Genomic DNA, 19,321 nt, shown 5'->3' on the forward strand with positions numbered 1-19,321 from the left:
CGCTGGCCCTTACCCATCTTGGCCTCCCAATCATCCCCATCCACCGAATTGTCTCTAAACACAGTCTCTCAACTCCCCCTGGTGTGTGGTGAGCTATCTGGCTCTGTTGTCCTGTAACGGCTGTCTCCTCATCCAAATGGATGCTGCACACTTTTTTTTTTTTTTTTTTTTTTTAATGCGGTGAGACCCGCTAATGATTGTAAGGCACTTTAGGTGTATGGCCTTACACAATAAATGCGCCATATAAATGCACATGTTACATTGTTTTATTTTATAATTATTCTATTTATTTATTTATTTATTTTGTTTTCTTGGCGAAATGAATTTAATATTTTTATTTATGTATATAGATTAGATAGATCTAGTCTAATCATATTTATGTATATAGATTAGATAGTTTTTGTTCTCAGTGGTTATATGTTCCTTAATCAATTAAAACTGGTAAATATTTAAATATTCCAGATGCAGGGAGGTAAACAATAGTGTTCATCCAAAACACTTAAAATATTGCTGTACATTTTCAAATCTGCACAGCAGCATGTTTAATACATTGCTTAAATTCTAATGTTTACCTTTTCATGCCATAGCAATAGATGTACAGATTGATGAACAAGGTCTAAAATTGTCCGTATCTTTGAATCTTAGTTTTTTATATATATATATATATATATATATATATATATATATATATATATATATATATATATATATATATATGAATGATGCTACTGTGCATATGTTTGGCCACTTAATGCTTCTGTGCATGTTATTGTGTATTCCATGCGTGCACCTGCGAATGCTTCAGCTAGTGTGTTTGTGTGGAGTGGACACACTTCCTGTTCATGGCTAAAGCTCACTATTGTTCTTTGTTTGTGCTACAGTACAGGATGTTGGACCCTGGTCATATTGTTGAGTCGGTCACAGTTGAGTCGGACCCTCATGAGGCGTTGCCTATTATTTCAGTCGAAACTGGTGACGATGGCACCACACGTCGCACCGAGACCACAGTAAGTTTGACTGAGACATGCTAACTAATTTATCTTGTATATTTTGAGTTGGAAGAGTTATGATGATGTGTAATTTTCTTTTAGGTAAAGAAGGTCACAAAGACGACCACCACACGAACAGTCATTCCATCAGTCTCTGACACACTTTCCCTGGATGGCACTGGTTCAGTTACTGGGATGCCGAGTTATAATAGCCCAATGGACCGTGTGTACAGGCCACCACCTGGACCCATGGATTACCCCACCTCCACTGTCCCACGTAACTACCACTATGGACCACCAGCGGGGTATGACGATTACCGAAGCGTCCCTCCATCTGAAGCCTACACCAGCCTCAGCCGAGGGACCCGCATGGATGACCGCTACAGGTCAGTATTACTATTTTATTTGACATCAACTAGGGCTTAGTTGTGTTGCTTAAACTAAATATAGCCTCATAGTAGTAGTTGTTGACACTTTGGAGTAGGTCTGCACGATGTTTGAAAATATAATGTTTCGATATTTTGTTGCTCTTAAACAAATACAATTTCACCAGATTGCTTGGGATTATTCTGTAGGGGAGTCTACATATGATCTAATAAACAATCCACAAGCACAGATTTATAAGATAAAGAAGAACGTATCACTCAAATAAATAGTGTCTTATCGTTTTCCGAGTCCGTATTGACCGTATTCAGGTACAGTAGTTGAATTATAAAAAATAAAATCAATTCAATAAAACAAATCATTATAAAAAATACAAATGGTACAATGTCTAATGCCCGAAATGTTCATTATACATTTATAGACTTCATAAACCTCAAACACATGCAAATTACATATTATAATACAAACTAAACATTGCATATCCCGCGATGTGACTATTACGAATGATCGCATTGCATTATCGATGCTGGAAGGATAATATATCAGCAGTCCTTTGGAGGGGTAAAGAAATGTGTGATTTGAGAAAATCAGCATTGTCTTTGATCAAATCTTATTGAACAGTTAAAAAAAATTTAGCATACATAGTTATAGACAAGAATACCAACCAACTGCATTTTCTGTTATTACCCCACCCACCCCTGGTGAAAATAATGAAACCATAAAGGGAACAAATCAGAGCAAAAAATTAATAATAATAGTTATTTTAATATATATATATATATATATATATATATATATATATATATATATATATATATATATATATATATATATATATATATATATATATATATATAAAATTAAAAAGCATTGTCTTTTGTTGTTAAAAATAATTAGATTTTATGACCAAACATAGTCAATATTGATGATTATCCCAGATGCACCAAAAACATATTAAAAGGTAAGTGATTTATAACAGCAACAACTTTTCTGTAATCGTAGTAGTGTTGTGTGTTCTTTGTTTAACCCTTCAAGGTGACGTGCTGACTGACTGACAGGTGCGTGATGCGTGAGGCAAGCAAACACTGCATAGCTTTCAGTTATGACAAACATCGTTTCAATATTTATGTAATATTTTATTTAGAGATGATGGTCTGTGGTTCTGCATACAATGATTTTATCTTGCTGGAGTTTATAGCTATTTTACTTTACTTCAGGACGCATTAATGCCACTCTAAGGCTATTGGAGACATTCATAAATATTCCTAGCAAATCTAAAAAATGTTGGAGACACTTGTTTGATAAATGCACTAAATCGCACTTCAGCAGCGTTTATTTGAGAGCGCACAAGAAGATCTGCGCTTGAGCAGCGTATATTTGACAGCGCACAAGAAGTTTTGTGCACAAACAGAGGAAATCGCGCTCGAGCAGAGATTGACATGCTCGTAGGCTATTACATGAATGCGATCTCGACTTAATACTGCACCCATGATATTCGTCAATGAAATAACGCCACATGTAGTGGTAGATGTGTGTAAAATGACCAACAGAGTCTGCTGCCACAGCTGAAAAAAATCCACTGCAGTGTGATAAACACTGGCTTGAATACATGAAGCATAAATAAAAAAAGCTGTAGTTTATAAGCAGCCACACTTTACTGTATTAGTTATATTCATTATTAAAACACATTTAATATGGTAGAAGAGTAATCCATAAAATAGCCTTTCAACTGGATTGTTTCTTGATCAAACTCTCTTTAGAGCTGGTCTCATAATTGTTTTGAGATTTTATATGCACAATTAAATCTAAATGTGTGCTTTGATTGAATAAAGAGTCTGTGTGGTGGAGTTGGCGATTTCGGATGCAGCTTTGGTGCAATAACAGTATTGTGATGCGTACTGTAATATTTTGTTCACAATGTGGTCCTGTTTGTGTTTGTTTAGACCTGTGGATGGCTACCGCACGCTGGACTCGGCCTACCGCACCCACAGCCGCCCTCAGTTGGACCCGTATTCAGCCCAGCCGCAGGTAGGACGTATGGGCAGTGCAGTGGAGATCTCTGCCCTGCAGCGCTTCGTCCCAGAGCCCTACGGGCTGGAGGACGATCAGAGGAGCCTGGGATACGACGAACCTGATTATGGCATGGGACCGGCCATGCATTACAGCACAATGCCCCGGTTGGCACATCCACACCATGCCCCACCTCCACGCCGGACAGGGTAAGAGTGTTCATTTATGCTTTATTTAAATATGAACTCTTGATTTTTTTTTTTTTTTTTGTTCACCTTTTTACCACACTTGATTGATCTAAACATATATTTTAAAGAAATGCCTTTAAACATGTCATAGCTTGTTACTGTTAAGGATTTTTGAGTAAATTATAAATGAAGATGGAGTTGTGATGATACTGGATTTCGGTACCAGTCGATACTGAAACTGTTAAAGATTTCGTTTCCCGCTAACATTTGAGCGCCCTTGAGCACGTTTTAACAGAAATTACTGTAAATGGCTGTGAAGGTCATCAGTTCACCGAACTTACCACAGTCTATAAGCTTTCATATGAGCCATCTGCTGATAAATCATGGATTTAAAACACTCCAGTGTCCCGGTATCTGTGGTTACATTCAATAAAAAGCGGTGAGTTCGGTAAACTGATGACCTTCACGGCCAATCACAGTCATTTCTGTTGAGCATGTGAACACAATGGCAAATCAGCGCTGTTTAAAAATGCACTCAACAGTGCTCAAATGTTAGTGGGAAATTGATGTTTGTAAAGGTTCTGTATTGATTGGTACGAGATTTCAGTATCGTCCAGTAAAGAGTAAAATAATTTTGTATACTAAAATAAGATTATGCTAAAAATCATTACTGAAATGATAATTAGCATAAATAAATTATCGTTATCGCAATTAAGCACTCTTCCTAAGTTGAGAAAATCTGACCTGTGGCTTTTTAGGATAATACCTGTAGATTGCACTGCTTGATTTTTGGGGTGCAACAGTAAAACGCATAAAAAAAAGAACATTTGTATAGGATAAAACATTATTTGAATCATTTTTTTCTGTAAGCACATATCGCATCTGAAGCGTGTGGAAAGTGCAAGGCTTGTCGCTTGCTTCAGCATTCAAAGGCTTTTGCGCTCATGCTCCTTTGTCGTTACTTGCTCAGTGATCATCAACCGTTTTCTCAGAGGAAGACAAACTAACAAAACATTGTTGCAGTTCTGATACAAGTTTTATTTATTAGCTGGGTACGCCTGGAATATGCACACATGTCACTCCCAATATGCGTGCAAGCCGGGCACCTTCATTGGAAATAATGAACTTGCAGCGTAAAAGATCTGAAATGTGAATTTCCTATTTCACGACAGCGTCACAAAGAAGTCCATGATCTATGCAAGCCAAAAAAAAAAAAAGTACACACAACTACTTCTGACGTGGTAGAGCAGAACATCAAAGTTTTATTTGTTTGATGGCGCACACACACACACACACACACACACACACACTGTAGTCCATTTGTTTAGCCATAGGTCTGTTCTGGAGACAATTTATTACACCTTTACTATGTGATTTATTTATTTATTTTTTTATTCAGATTTACACTGTAAAACATCTGTGTGAATCAATTTTGAATGTGAAATCGCAATATTGTTAACTAAAATTTACCAAATTTATATCAAATTTTAACATTAAGTGACTAAAATGCAGCTCCTTTAAAAAAACTCATTCTTACAATGAATCCTTATGAAAAACAGTCAAGTTGCCAACATTTCTAAATTTATTTTGAACACAATTTCTATATTAGAGAGGACTTGAAAAGAAAAATCGTCATGTTTGCATTGCTGTTTGTTTCGCGCAGCTCGTATGAGGGCACGCTGGATGGTGATATGAGTGGTGCAGGTGACATGTTTTATTGGGGTGGTGGAGCTCCGCTGGCACAGGGCGAGAGAGGCAGCATGGCATCATTGGACAGCACCCTTCGTAAAGGCCCCGCGCCCACAGCATGGAGACAACCCGAGCTGCCTGAAGTCATTGCTATGCTCAACTACCGCCTGGACCCTGTTAAAAGCAACGCCGCAGCTTATTTGCAACATCTCACTTTCAAGAATGATAAGGTTAGTGTGCACTAGTGTCATGTTGGCAGGGTGTTAAATATCAAATGCACTTCTGTTTCAAAGCTTTGGGGTGGTCAAATAATTTAAATTTTAAATTGATTTTTGTCAAATTATTGCCATTTAATTTAAGTAAATTTTTTAATATGCAATATATTTAATAGGCGTTTTATGGGAAAGCATTGTATATTATTTTTTATTCACTTGTGAATTTTTTTATTGTTTTATTTGTTTGCTTTTTTATTTACTTTTATTTTTTTATTTACTATATTTATTGATTTCCTTTTTACAACTTTGTTACTTTTTTATTTATTTGTTTACTGATTAATTTGCTTTTATTTGTTTACTCATTATTTTATTTACGTTTACTCATTTACTTTATTTAATTACATATTTAATTGTATACTTATTTATTGGTTTACTTGTTTATCTATTTTCTTTATTTGTTATTTACCTTTATTTGTTTATTATTTATTTACTTTATTCATTTATTTATTTCCTTATTTGTTTATTTATTTATTTATTTATTTTCTTTTGTTTATTTGGTTACTTGTTTACTTATTTTTTTTGTTTATTATTTGCCTATTTATTTAATTTTACATTTATTTACTTATTGTGCTACCCACGGCGCCACCGGATTGCCTATTTGTTTATTATTTTTTTTATTTTATTTTTTTTATTTGCTTAATTTTTTTTACTTATTTACCTTTATTTACATACTTATTTGTTTACTTATTTGTTTATCTATTAACTTATTTGTTTATTAATTTATTTACTGTATTTGTTCAATTATTCAACTTTGTTTATTTGTTTACTTATTTATTTACTTAATTTATCTATTTACTTTTGTTTATTTGTTTACTTATTTATTTACCTGTTTACTTATTTTTTGTTTATTATTTACTTATTGTGCTACCCACTGCGCCACCGCGTTGCCTATTTGTTTACTTTTGTACATTTATTTGTTTACTTATTTATTTACTTTTATTTACTTATTTAGTAATTTACTTTTTTTGGTTTACCTATTTATTTACTTATTGACTTTATTGACTTTTTGTTGACTTATTTACTTTTATTTGCTTGTTAATTCACTTACTTATTTATTGACTTTATTTGTTTACTTTGCTTATTTACTTTTATTTATTTGCTTATTTACTTTTTTTTTTGTTTGTTTTTAAGCTTTGTGATTTAACAGATGCTATAGAAATCTATAAAAAGAAAATCAATAACAGCCATACATTTTTCTTCAGGATTTTTAAAAAAAAAAGTTGCATTTATACTTGTCATTATACTGTTTCTTTTGCTTATATTTTCATAATTTTCTGTTATCCTTTGGTTAGAATAGAGAAGTCACTCATGGTGTAACATGGCAGATCAATGCATTTGATGCCCCGTCTCTGTGTTTGCAGGTGAAGTCAGAAGTTAGACGACTGAAGGGAATCCCTGCCCTGGTGTCCATGCTGGATAACCCAAAGAAGGAGGTGCATTATGCTGCATGCGGAGCACTTAAGAACATCTCGTATGGCCGGGATCCAGATAACAAGATAGCCATCAAGAACTGTGACGGCATTCCTGCGCTGGTGCGGCTACTGAGGAAGACCAGAGATCAGGACCTTACAGACACTATAACAGGTACACACAAAAGTATAGTTTTGATTTTATTTGTGGTTTCAATTCAAAGGCCCTTCTACAGTTTTGTTTAGATGTGTTTATCTTCATTTGGGGAGCATTAATAAGTACTTGCGACTATGAAAAACAAACACGCGTTCTGTAGTAAATCAGAGAGACTGAGATTGTTTAGTTTCTTAATTGCCAAAGTGGTCCATTTCAATTGCTGTTATAAAAGGAGGAAAATGTGGTTGAGGAAAAAATATCTTTAAATATTGATTTATTGATATATATATATATATATATATATATATATATATATATATATATATATATATATATATATATATATATATATATATATATATATATTTTTTTTTTTTTTTTTTTTTTTTTTTTTTTTTTTGGTTGTGTAACACATAAAAACTTGCACAATATAAACACCATATATGAAAAATGTTCATTTGGGAAATAAATTAAGACATGTTCATTTAGGGAGGAAATAAGTACTTGCCACTGAAAAACAAGCACTGATTCAGTAAATCAGAGAGACAGAGTTTCAGTTTCCTAGAATTAATTTCTTTTGTTCATTTTATTATTTTTTTTAGTTGCTCTAGATGAAAACCAGTTTTGTTTTTCTTTTTCTTTTTTCCTTCTAAATTTAAAATTTTTAAATGGTTGATAAGTTTAAAATTTGGTTGTTGTATAATAACTTGTAGAACACAAACGCATCTGAAAATATTACATTTTCATTATTTTGACATGTTTAAAACGAAATTCCTGTTAAATTTTTTAATTTAAACTTTTTAATTGTATATTTGCTTTAATAAATAGTCTGGATGCACACAAAAAAAAACCTTTAAAATTCCTGTCAAAAAATAAATGAATTAGTTTAGTCTTAAGAATATCTATAATCTAGTGTGCTCCGAAACAGTGACAAAATAATAGTTTAGAAGATGTAAAACAGATATAAACACTTAATTGCAGTTTGTCACTTACTTTTTTCACACCACCTCAAATCTTGACCAGTCAAATGCTCTCTGGTAACTGACATGTCCTGCCCCCTTCAACACGCTTTTCACTTGATGAACTTGAGCTCAACAGCTCTCACTGGCAGAGCAGTGGTCAGACAACACTATTGGTTTTCAAAGGGGAGAAGCTAATCTATACCCCACACTCTCTTTGTGTGGCACTTAAGACTGTCAAATTTCAATAAAAAATGCACATTTAAAAGCACTTTACAGGACCTTTAACATTGCTTTCAGGTAATTCAGACAAGATAATTTCCATCTGATAGTAACTGATAGCTTGTGCTTTTTCAGGCACGCTGTGGAACCTGTCGTCTCATGACTCGGTAAAGATGGAGATCGTGGACCATGCGCTGCACGCCCTGTCCGATGAGGTGATGGTCCCACACTCGGGTTGGGAGAGGGGGAATGAAGGCGGAGAGGAGAGCTGCAAACCCAGACACCTGGAGTGGGAGACAGCGCTCACCAACACCACCGGCTGCTTAAGGTACGTCACAATGCAACTGGTGGATGCTACCATTTAATGTCCACATGAAAATAAAGTGTATACTGTTTGTTTTGATAGCGCATTTAGTTAGCGCAGGTCAGTCTCTTTCGACAAGTTCCTGAAGGACCACCAACACTGCATGTTTAAGATGTCTCCTTTGTTGATCAAACCCATAACAGGTCTCAGGTCTTACCCTTTTCTGAAGTCAGCTTGATGACTGCAGCCACATTATTCTTGGCTAGGTCCCTCTTACTGTTAGTTTTCTATGACTGAAGGATGTTGATGTGTAAAAAAAAATCTCTATCCAATATTTTATTCTAGTTGGAAGTAAATAACTTTTAAAGAATAAAAGTCTTGGCAATTTCTGGTTCATGCAGACCTAAAAGGGCACCTTAATGTACTTTTCTGTACTTTTACTCTAGTTTAAACCGACTGCTGGGGATGGGGTAGTTAAATTCATATGTCATTATTTTATAGTTATTTCAGCCTGTATGGTATAATAATAACAATAATAATAACAATAATAAAGAACAGCAAAGTTGGTCAAATTTTTACCCAAAGCGAGATATTTAATACAGCATTCAAGTTTAAAAGTCTACAAATGACTCATAGAGACTACAACAAGCTTCTTACTCTGTAATAAACACTAAAATTTACATAACCTTGCACTAGGTCAAAGTCGCTTTTGACACAAGTCATTTCCCTCAGTGGCCATCTTTGAAATGCCTTTCGGGCAGTATGCTCGGGCATTATGTCTGAATGTGGAAACATCAAATTCTCCAAAACTGTCAAGCTTATAATTTACAATACATATTTGGAATCACCAATAAAATTAAACCACAACGGTCTCAAGTTTAGTTTCTAAACATTCGAATCCAACAAAATCTGCATTTTTTTTTTTTCTGGTTTACCTGGCTAAAGCTCATGTGCACGCGAAAGAAACAAGATCACGACAGTCAACCTCATTTATGGTCGTGTTGCACATTATCAACTTCTAGATAAGACTTTGTTAGGTCATGCTGCTCTTCTGAAGTTATTCACAACTTGTCCTAAATAGCCAATCTTCTCCAGAAATGACAGCGACTCTGTTTACAAGTTTGTGGGCGTTTAAGTAGTTGCTGCTATCATGTGACGTGCGTTTGACAGGAAGGTCTGTACTCGTTTCATACCGATTATAAAACCAAAAAACTGTTTTCAAGTGTAGTTAGTTCATCTAAAAGTACAGATTTCAAGCTTTATGTGGATATATTTCTTATGTCTGTGAAGCAAGTATTTGCTGACATTCCAGTGTGTTTGTTGACCACAAGACCTGTCGTAAAAACACAGGTCTGGTATGAGCTTCTCCCCATAGAATTGTCAATCTATTCACCTTATTCTTTGCGTATCAGTGGGTGCAGCCATTTGATTTTTTTTGGCTCAAGACTTCCGTTCTCATTCACTTCCATTCATTTTTAGAGATTAAAAACTGCTCGTTTTGCTGTTTTAAGTCGCAAACTGATATTTTCTTATTATATTATTCTACTTGGACTGTATAGTAATGCAAACACTTGTTTGTAGAACAAGTACTTTGATCGTTTTCTGACATTTATTATTCCTAGTCATTTCTCCCGTAGATGACTGAATCAGGAGTTCTAAAACAACCGCAAAAACAGGGGCACGTCCGCATTTTAGAGTAAGGTCAATAGCCACCGATGATTGTCTTCTGATCTAGCAGGCGGGGCTTCATTCGCCACATTGACTGTTACACTTTTCCCCATTTAAAACTATACGAGTGGCATGCCTTGTGTATTCTATAGTCTTTGCCGGGGTCTAATGTTACCTGCAACATTCACAAAGTGGTTAATGAATCAGAACACACTGGGTCAATTGACCAATCAGAACCCACTAGGCATTTCTGAGGTCAAGGCTTCATCAAAAATGGAAGTAAACAAATGTAGTGTTTTTTAGGAGAATGTAAGTGGCTGTATTGAATAAAGATTAAATATGTGGGGGAAAAAGTGTTAAGTCATTGCACACAAACATAGTCAAGCAAGTCCAAATTGGTCGGCCATCTTCGGTTAATGCCAGATATATTTTATCAGCCTGGGAATCAAATGCTTGATTTGGGTGTTTCAGGAACACAGAGAGGCGGGTGGAGGGAAGGATTAGGATGTGTTGGGAAGGGACTGTATCATGATTCAGATTAATGAAAGGTGTTAAAAAGAGCAGGGGTGTGTCTTACTGCAAAAGAATTCCTGTCAAAAAAAAAAAAGTGTGTGTGAGGAAGCTGGATTTGCATGTGGAAGAAAGGAGGGAAGTGCAGAGGAAATGCTGAATCATTGTAAGAGAGAGCGAGCAAGAAGGCCATAAAAGAAGCAAGACAAAGTTTGGACAAAAGCAAGAAATGTGATCTTTGAATCCATTTATTTCCCTTGAGTGCTTCTCTTTGAAAGTGTCCCTCACTTCTCCCACTCGCCTATTAGGCTTTCAGAAAGCTCTCCATTCAGTCTGAGGAACGATTTAACACCGTGATTACTTTTAAGTAGAGCTAACAGTGTCTCTCGCCTTTAACCCCCTACTTTCTCTTCCAGCGCTGAGCTTTCCAGGCGCCATCTGTGTACAGTCGGTTAATGTTTCGGGTGATGACCCGGAGCTGGACGTTTCTGTGCCTGCCAAACGTTGCTAAACATTAAACAGGCTGCGTGCTAATTAGTTGACGTGACTTGTTTTGCTCTCAGGAATGTAAGCTCGGAGAGGAGCGAGGCCAGGAGGAAGCTGAGGGAGTGCTCCGGACTGGTGGACTCTCTCATGTACATCGTCCAGTCGCAGATCAACTGCAAAGATGTGGACAACAAGGTAACGGTTGAGCTTTAACATTTGGGGCACTTTCATGCTCATTAATGACAGGGGAAGCAGGTTTGGGGAAGAGCGCAGGAGGAAGAAAGCATTGTTGGTCTTTTATGTTAGTTCATATTAAATTTTTGCAGTCTAATTAGGTTTTAAAACCAGTTCTCTCTTTTGAGAATATGTAATGCTATTATCTTTAACTCCTGTAACCTTAAAAGAAACCTGTCTTTTGAGTTTTCCACTGAAAATACTTTACATTAATTGATTAAAAACATAAGAGACTGACTACGTTCACAAATGTTTGTGTAATAAAATGTAATTGTACACACACACAATACAGCCACGCATGACTATTAAATATTGCATGGAGGTCGGGCTGGAGGGGGTCTGGTTCGGGGACCACAGGATTTCATCTCTTATTATTCGCAGACGATGTGGTTTTGTTGGCTTTTATCGAACATGGACCTTCAGCATGCTCTGGGGCGGTTTGCTCATCCCAGCCACGTCAAAGTAAGAGGACTTTCCTCCGGAAAAGGTGATTTGCCATCTCCAGGATAGAGGAAAGTCCTTACCACAGGTTTAGGAGTTCAAGTATCTTGGGTTTTGTTCACAAATGAGTGAAGGATGGAACGTGAGATTGACAGGCCGAGTGGTGCAGCGGCAGGAGTAATGTGGTCGATGTACCGGCACGTTATGGTAAAGAAGGAGCTGAGCCGAAAGCTCTCGATTTACTGGTCAGTCTATGTTCCTACTCTCACCTATGGTCATAAGCTTTTGGTTATAACCAAAAGCACAAGATCTTGGATACAAGCGGCCTTATGCCCCATTCACACGGGGCATCAGCTTCAATGCTTCCTATTCACTTTGAATGGGTGACATAAGGCGTTGCCGAACTGCATTGTGGATCCGTCGGCGCTGCCTCGAGGCGGTGCTAGCTGCAAAAGTTGGGACTTGCTCCACTGTATGTTTTACTTGTAGTTATGTGTATTTGAATGTCTGAAACCTAAAATTGTTTGAAATCATAAATAAATTGTGATTCAGGACAGGCACTGCGCAACTGTTTGTGCTCTCAGATTTTAATTTTAGCAGATGATGACGTGCGCTCTGAATGCTCTATTCATACATACATGTGATTTGTATGCGTGAAAGGGTTCAAATAAAAAAAATTAACATTATACGGGGTAAATAATAACTATATAGATTTGTTACATACTATTTGAAGAAATTTTGAACGTTTTTCCATTAGACAAATGACGCTGCAAATTTAATCTTGCAGTTTAGTTAACAGGCTCTGTCTTTTCTCCCTGATAATCAAAAATAAATCCAGTTGTTAAAGTGTTCAGTGCATTTGGAGGAACTGCTTCATTCTCCTGCAAAGCCATTAATAATTGCTGATGTTTGTATCTGTGTGCAGCTGATCGAGAACAGCGTGTGTCTGCTGAGGAATCTGTCCTATCAGGTGCATCGGGAGATCCCTGGCTGCGAGCGCTATCTGGAGTCCATTCCTGTCAATCAAGGCCCCCTCCCGTCCCAAAAGGGCGGCTGCTTCAGCTCCCGAAAGGGCAAAGGTGCGCTTCTGATTCATTTTAAAGCAGAACACGGACACCGGCTGTGCCAATTAGAAGTTAACTTGCTATCTTTGCATTCCAGTGCACAATCTCTGTGTTGTGTAAACAATGCTAATAGAGATTGTGTGTATTGCTTGTCTTTAAACCACACTATACACTTTAAAGTCTTTTTTTAAGCTTCCGAGCTTGAAATGTGCCAAATTATGTTTGTTTACACAAGACTTGGAGGAAGCATGCATGATTTTCGCACAAGTGTGTGTGTGTGTGTGTGTGCTCTGTTTGTGGGTTTGTTGCTGAATAATTGTAGGGTGGCTGGGGCACTATTGCAGTAAAAAAACATTGCTTTCCTCTCATTTTCTTCTGTATCTGTCTCCTCTGCTTCATCTCATTCCATACATCTTTTTATCCTGTAACAGACGAGTGGTTTTCCAAAGGTAAGCTTTTCTTTCCCTTTATTTCTTACCTTTTTATATATATTAAAGTGAATGCTTTGCTTTTTGCTTTCATAAAAATTATTTACATTTCACCTCACTGTAACCCATTATTAACCTTATCAAAGCTCAGAAAATGGATCTGAAATGGCTGAAACTCCAGTGTTTTAGTAGGAAAGAGATGCATTTCTCATCCCATTTCACGTCTGTTTTATGAGCTGCACTACTTCGGTCAAGTTAGAAGGCCTATTAAGGGAACCAGTCACACAAACAAGGTTTTTATTGATCGCAAGGAAGTAGACATGAAATCATTAACAGGCATCACATTATGCCACTAAACTCATTTGCTGCATTTTAAAACCTGGTGCCTTCATAAGCAACACAAAAACTCTCCAAAATATATGTTTGTTCTTATGAAAATTAGGAAATGAGTGTCAAGATTAAACATTCAGTATAAAATGATTCATTGCTATGTATTTTTTATTGTGTGACTGGTCCTTTAAATATGCTTTCGTCATATAAAACATGTCACTAGTAACCACCAGAGGGTGCAGGAACACAGCATTTCTGACCAATCCATTTCTCTTTTTTACTCTTTCACTTTTAATATTAACATATACAGATATTTAAACTGATTGTTAGATTCTTTTAAATGTGCACTTTCTCATCACTTTATAATGTCACATGCTCCTTTGAATCAGTCCACATCATTAAGTCGTCAGTCATTAAGTCATCACAGCACATGGGGTTTTCCTCAGAGAATAAATGTAGCTTCTGTCTGAAGAAAACTCTCTTTGTCTTAACAAAAAAAAATCCCCTTTTAATCTTCAAAGAGGTTTTCTTCAGATTTGTTGCATCACTATCATTTCATCTTCACTTGTTGCTCATGCCGTCTGCTTTGTTCAGGAAAACGAGAGGATGATGGGACTTCAGACACGATTGACATTCCAAAGAGAACCACACCAGCCAAAGGTACATCCATCTCTTTAGCCGAGAAGATTTTAAATAGGGGTTTTGCTTTATCTTTGTGTGATGGATGAAAATCATTTAAATAATGATTGCTGTTGTTTTTATAGGATATGAATTGCTGTTCCAGCCAGAGGTAGTGCGTGTGTACACATCTCTGCTGAAAGAGAGTAAGAACCCATCGGTTCTAGAAGCTGCTGCAGGGGCTGTGCAGAATCTGTGTGCAGGCCGCTGGACTGTGAGTACATGCTAGCATCTTAGGGGTGTCTGAAAATAGAACTATTGTTATTTAAAGAAGCTTGATTTACTATAAAAAAAAAAATACTGTACCTTTTAGATTACATCAAAATGACACTTTCTTTGTTACTTATTTTGATCTGAAAGTTACTGTATTTTTTAAATTACATTAAACATAACATTAAAACAGCCTTTTTATTTAATGAAGCTTGATTTTTTTTTTTCTTATGAAAAATACTGTAGCTTTTAGATTACATTAAAATGACACTTTCTTTCAATAAAGCTTGAGTTACTATGCTCTAAAATTTACAGTATTGTTCATCTTAAATCAAGCTTTTTTGAACAACAAAACCATTTTAATGTAATTGATCTGAAAGTTACAGTATTTTTTAGTTGCATTAAATAGCACTCTTGTTATTTAAAGTAGCTTGATTTACTGTGAAAATACTATAACTTTCAGATCCTTTACACTAAAATGGTGTTTGTTGTTTAAATAAGTTTGATCCAATATGATAAATACTGTAACTTTCAGATTAGTTACATTTTGACAATGCAAATGTAAAAACAACTATATGCTATAAATATGCTTGTAGGTGTGTTTTTGATTTAAGCAGACTGTACAGTTTCAAGAATAAAAGCAAAAACAAAATTCTGACATTAGCTGTGTGAAACTATTTTGCTTAAAAGCAATCTAGGTGTCTAGAACAGAGTTCAGTTGGTTTTAAATCTGTAATTTTCCCTTTTGTCACCATTTACAGTTGAAGTCAAAATTATTAGTGTCTAAAATTAATTGTTTAACAGAGCAAGGATTTTTCACAGCATTTCCTATAACATTTTTTCTTCTGATGAAAGTCTTATTTGTTTTATTTCGGCTAGAATAAAATCAGTTTTAAATTTGAAGTAGTTTTATAGTAAATCACAGTATTATTATCCCACTTAAGCGATATTTTTTGTTTTCAATTGTGTACAGAACAAACCATCGTTATTTAATGATTTGCCCAATTACTCAAACTATGCTAATTAACCTATTTAAGCCTTTAAATGTCACTTTGAATACTAATATCTTGAAAAATATCTAGTCAAATATTATGTGCTGTCATTGTATTTTTAAAAATCCCTTATTAGAAATAAGTTATTAAAACTGTTTAGAAATGTTTAAAACTTTGTTAAACAGAAATTGGGGAAAATAATATACAGGGAGGCTAATAACTCTGACTGCAACTGTATGACTTTTCCTTCATGCACCTCGTCCATTTTCTTTTCAGTATGGGCGCTACATCAGAGCAACGATGAGACAGGAGCATGGCCTGCCAATGATGACGGAGCTGCTGTCTCATGGGAATGACCGCGTGGTCCGAGCCATGTCTGGAGCGCTGAGGAACCTGGCCATTGATGCTCGCAACCGTGAGCTGCTAGGTGTGTGAGAGAAATCAACCAATCAGATTTGTCATATGCAGGGGTAGAAAGAGAACTAAAAAATCATACACTGGTACCATTACTTGTCCAAAAATGTAGAGTAAAAGTATATGTTGTAAATATTACTTAAAGTACGAGTGAAAAGTAGTCTTTTTCGTAGTACTCAAGAGTGGTTACGTGTAATGATATGAAAGGGTGATGCGTTTAGATGCGATTTGTGCATGTGTGTGAAGCGTAACATTCTTTCCTGAATTTAGTGATTAAGGCCATTTGTTGATTTGAGTCTTCATACAGTCGATATCTTCGTTTTCATTATCCAAACACTCTCTCAGTCATTGCATGTAATGATTTGGTGTCATCTTTGACATTTTAAAGGCTTCCACACTAGATGTTTGCTGAATTTATAAACAGGGTGTCTTATGGTATTAAAAGTTGATAAATCGATTGAGAAAATTAAGGCCCTTAAAATGTATAAAAGTCTTAATCTTGTTTTTACTAGGGTTTTAATGTTTTGTTTATGCGTTGTCCAAAGTGTTTGACTCCAAAAAATCTAAAATATTTATTGTCCTCAATTGGTTAGGGCTAGGTGCATCCAAGCTCCTTTGTCCGGTTGATGTCAAGTAATTTGCGACAAACGCGGGAAGGTGATGTGGCGCTCTCCACATCTAACAAAATCATAGAGCAGGGCTATTCAAATGTTTTGGCGCTCCAAATAATGTGACGAAGACATCGAAATAAATTTAGTTCAGTCGAAAAACAGCCGATATAATTATGAAGTGACTTGCGTCTGTTCAACACAGCACAAGCTGCAGTTAAAGGCTGTTACCTGACGTTAAGTGAGCAGCCAATTGAATACTTAAGCTTAAAGGCTTCTCAACGAAACTGCAGCAACTAAACAAAGTTATGACACATTTTGCTAGTTTAAAATTCCGAGCTACACCAAGGCTAATACGCACAAACACTGGATTAACTATAGCAGCGGGTCATTCACATATTGCATCTTTTCCGCTTGCAAGTTTGTTATTTCCAATGGAAGAATATATGCCAACATGCGTGCGCAAGCGGAGTGATGCATTTGCACCTTCCAGACGCGCGACTAGAAAACATCTCACGCCGTAGCGGTGAGAGTTGTGCGTGGCTTTCAGTGGAATGTAAACGAAAGATAGGTTAGAATTATTACAAATTATTAAAATGGTCATGTATGTATAAACGCAGATGATTACAACCGTTCATTTAAATACTTACTTAATATAAAGCTTAAATTTACATTAGACGTGATAACACCATCATTATTCTTCAGACTATAATCGTACAACCAAAATCTATAATTGTTGCATCCCGAATTGTTATGCAGTTCAAAACATAAAATATGAATGTGTCTGAACATAGAAGAAGCCTACTTAAGCAATGCACTGCTTTTGTTGGGCTTTTAAAATACAGCATTTCATTGGTTGTAAAAACAAATGCCACATTGTACAATGCAATGATGTTATGTAGTTTAAAATACAATATATTAATTTAAAGTTTGAAAAATACAACGTGGGTGTCTTAAGGAGCAAAAACTCTCCATATGGGCTCTTGTATGCTGTTGTGTCATCACTTATATTGCAAGTCATATCTCTATGGTCCATCATTTGGGATGCTTTTCATGAACTGGCCCCCATGACAAACCAATTAAATAGCCTTGCCATAGAGCAAAACAGACGGCAAAATGTGACTATGCATGTTCGCATACTCCTGGTTAGAGAAAGATGAGTTTAAACCGTGGCTGAAACCTGTTGCTGAAAACAACCAGGTAATTTATTTTTTCAAGGTTTGTTTCTTCCGAGCTTGTTTAAGTTCTGTTTATTAACTACTGTTTATTAGGTTAAAGGTTTTATACTGATTAGAACTTAGTGGTGACGTGGTCTTAAAATATTCTGAGAAGGTCTTTAAAAAGTCTTAAGGTATTGAAATTTCTGCTTTGGATTCCTGCTTATACCCTGATAAATGTGATTCACAGAATTGATTATTCTATTAAAAAATAAGTAAATAATAAAGTATTGACTTCAGGTTGACGGAAAATAGTTCAGTAAAAGTACTGATGCATCTAAAATGTACTCGAGGGACAGTACACATTTTTGACAATTTTATTGTCTTCCTTTTTTTCTGTGCAGGGAAGCATGCGGTGCCTAACTTGGTGGCGAATCTGCCAGGCGGAGGTCAGAGTCAACCTGCGCGCGCACTCTCGGAGGAGACGGTGGTGTCTGTTCTCAGCACCATGGCAGAAGTGGTCGGCTCCAGTGTGGATGCTGCCAAAACACTGCGCAGCGCCCAGGGCATCGAGAGGCTGGTGCTTATCAACAAAGACAGGTGCGATTTTAGTAACCGTTTCATCACATTTAAAGAGGAAATAAAATGAAAGGAAAGTAAAGACAACTGATTTATTCTAGTTGTATGATCTAATTTATGATACAGTAATTATTTGCAAAGCTGCATTTAGTGCTGAGCGTAAATGGAAAATTTGGAAAATTAAAAATTTTTATCAATTTCTGAGGTAAATATGTGCCTTCCCTTTAAATGGTGGTCTATTGAAGGGAATAGGGTCAATTTTGAGCTGTCAAGGAGTTTCTTTTACATTGTACACTGTTAAGGTTTTAGTGTAATTTTATCTGCGACTGACCTAAACCAACAAAAATGTTCGCACAATAACAAACTTATTCTTTATAGAAATATTGTCTAACTCTTAACCCTCGAAAATAGGCATGTTTTTTTCAATATTGCACACCTCTTAATGGGATGGTCTACCCCCCAAAAATGTAATTTACTCATGTTTCAAACCTTTAAGTTTCTTCTGTTTAACACAAAAGAATATGTTTTGAAGAATGCTAAAAACCTGTGACCATTGACTTCCTTAGAATAAGTTTTTTCTTCTATTGAAGTCAATGGTTACAGGTTTATTTCAATGGTTAATGGTAGGGTTGGGTACCGAAACCTGATGCCATTATAGTACCGTTACCTTTGTAACCGGTATGTGTTGGATCAAATCAGCATATGAATTTCGGTGTCTAATTTCGGTGCCACTGGTGCTGCGACAAGGACGTTAGAAGTATCAAAGGGGTGCATCAAAGGCACACATAGGTACGCGTTGTCACACCATCTCTAAACATTTAATTCTAAACAACTCAGAGGAATACGGACGGCCGATTTTAGGCGCTTCTTGTTGCTTAGAGAACGGACGCAGACAGTACATCGCATTTGGTGAGTGAGAGTGACTCTTCAGATCAA

The 19,321-nt window shown here is 36.0% G+C and overlaps 1 protein-coding gene across 26 annotated transcripts in view; it reads left to right on the forward strand.

The window, feature by feature from the left end:
• The window catches only part of ctnnd1 (catenin (cadherin-associated protein), delta 1), a 55,946-nt gene that overhangs the window by 29,035 nt on the left and 7,590 nt on the right, over positions 1-19,321 (forward strand). For 13 of the 26 annotated variants that reach the window (XM_073953481.1, XM_009293418.4, XM_021476934.2 and 10 more), the window contains 13 exons: positions 882-1,007; positions 1,092-1,375; positions 3,317-3,592; positions 5,235-5,490; positions 6,897-7,119; positions 8,418-8,610; positions 11,328-11,445; positions 12,851-13,004; positions 13,421-13,438; positions 14,342-14,407; positions 14,512-14,639; positions 15,904-16,054; positions 18,211-18,406. In XM_073953481.1, coding sequence (XP_073809582.1) covers positions 882-1,007; positions 1,092-1,375; positions 3,317-3,592; positions 5,235-5,490; positions 6,897-7,119; positions 8,418-8,610; positions 11,328-11,445; positions 12,851-13,004; positions 13,421-13,438; positions 14,342-14,407; positions 14,512-14,639; positions 15,904-16,054; positions 18,211-18,406 — 2,189 coding nt within the window. The remainder of the gene's footprint in view (positions 1-881; positions 1,008-1,091; positions 1,376-3,316; positions 3,593-5,234; positions 5,491-6,896; positions 7,120-8,417; positions 8,611-11,327; positions 11,446-12,850; positions 13,005-13,420; positions 13,439-14,341; positions 14,408-14,511; positions 14,640-15,903; positions 16,055-18,210; positions 18,407-19,321) is intronic. The other 13 variants (XM_073953466.1, XM_068221586.1, XM_021476938.2 and 10 more) reach the window with 1 other exon arrangement.

This window comes from Danio rerio, chromosome 1 (assembly GCF_049306965.1).
Source record: "Danio rerio strain Tuebingen ecotype United States chromosome 1, GRCz12tu, whole genome shotgun sequence".
Classification (NCBI taxonomy): domain Eukaryota; kingdom Metazoa; phylum Chordata; class Actinopteri; order Cypriniformes; family Danionidae; genus Danio; species Danio rerio.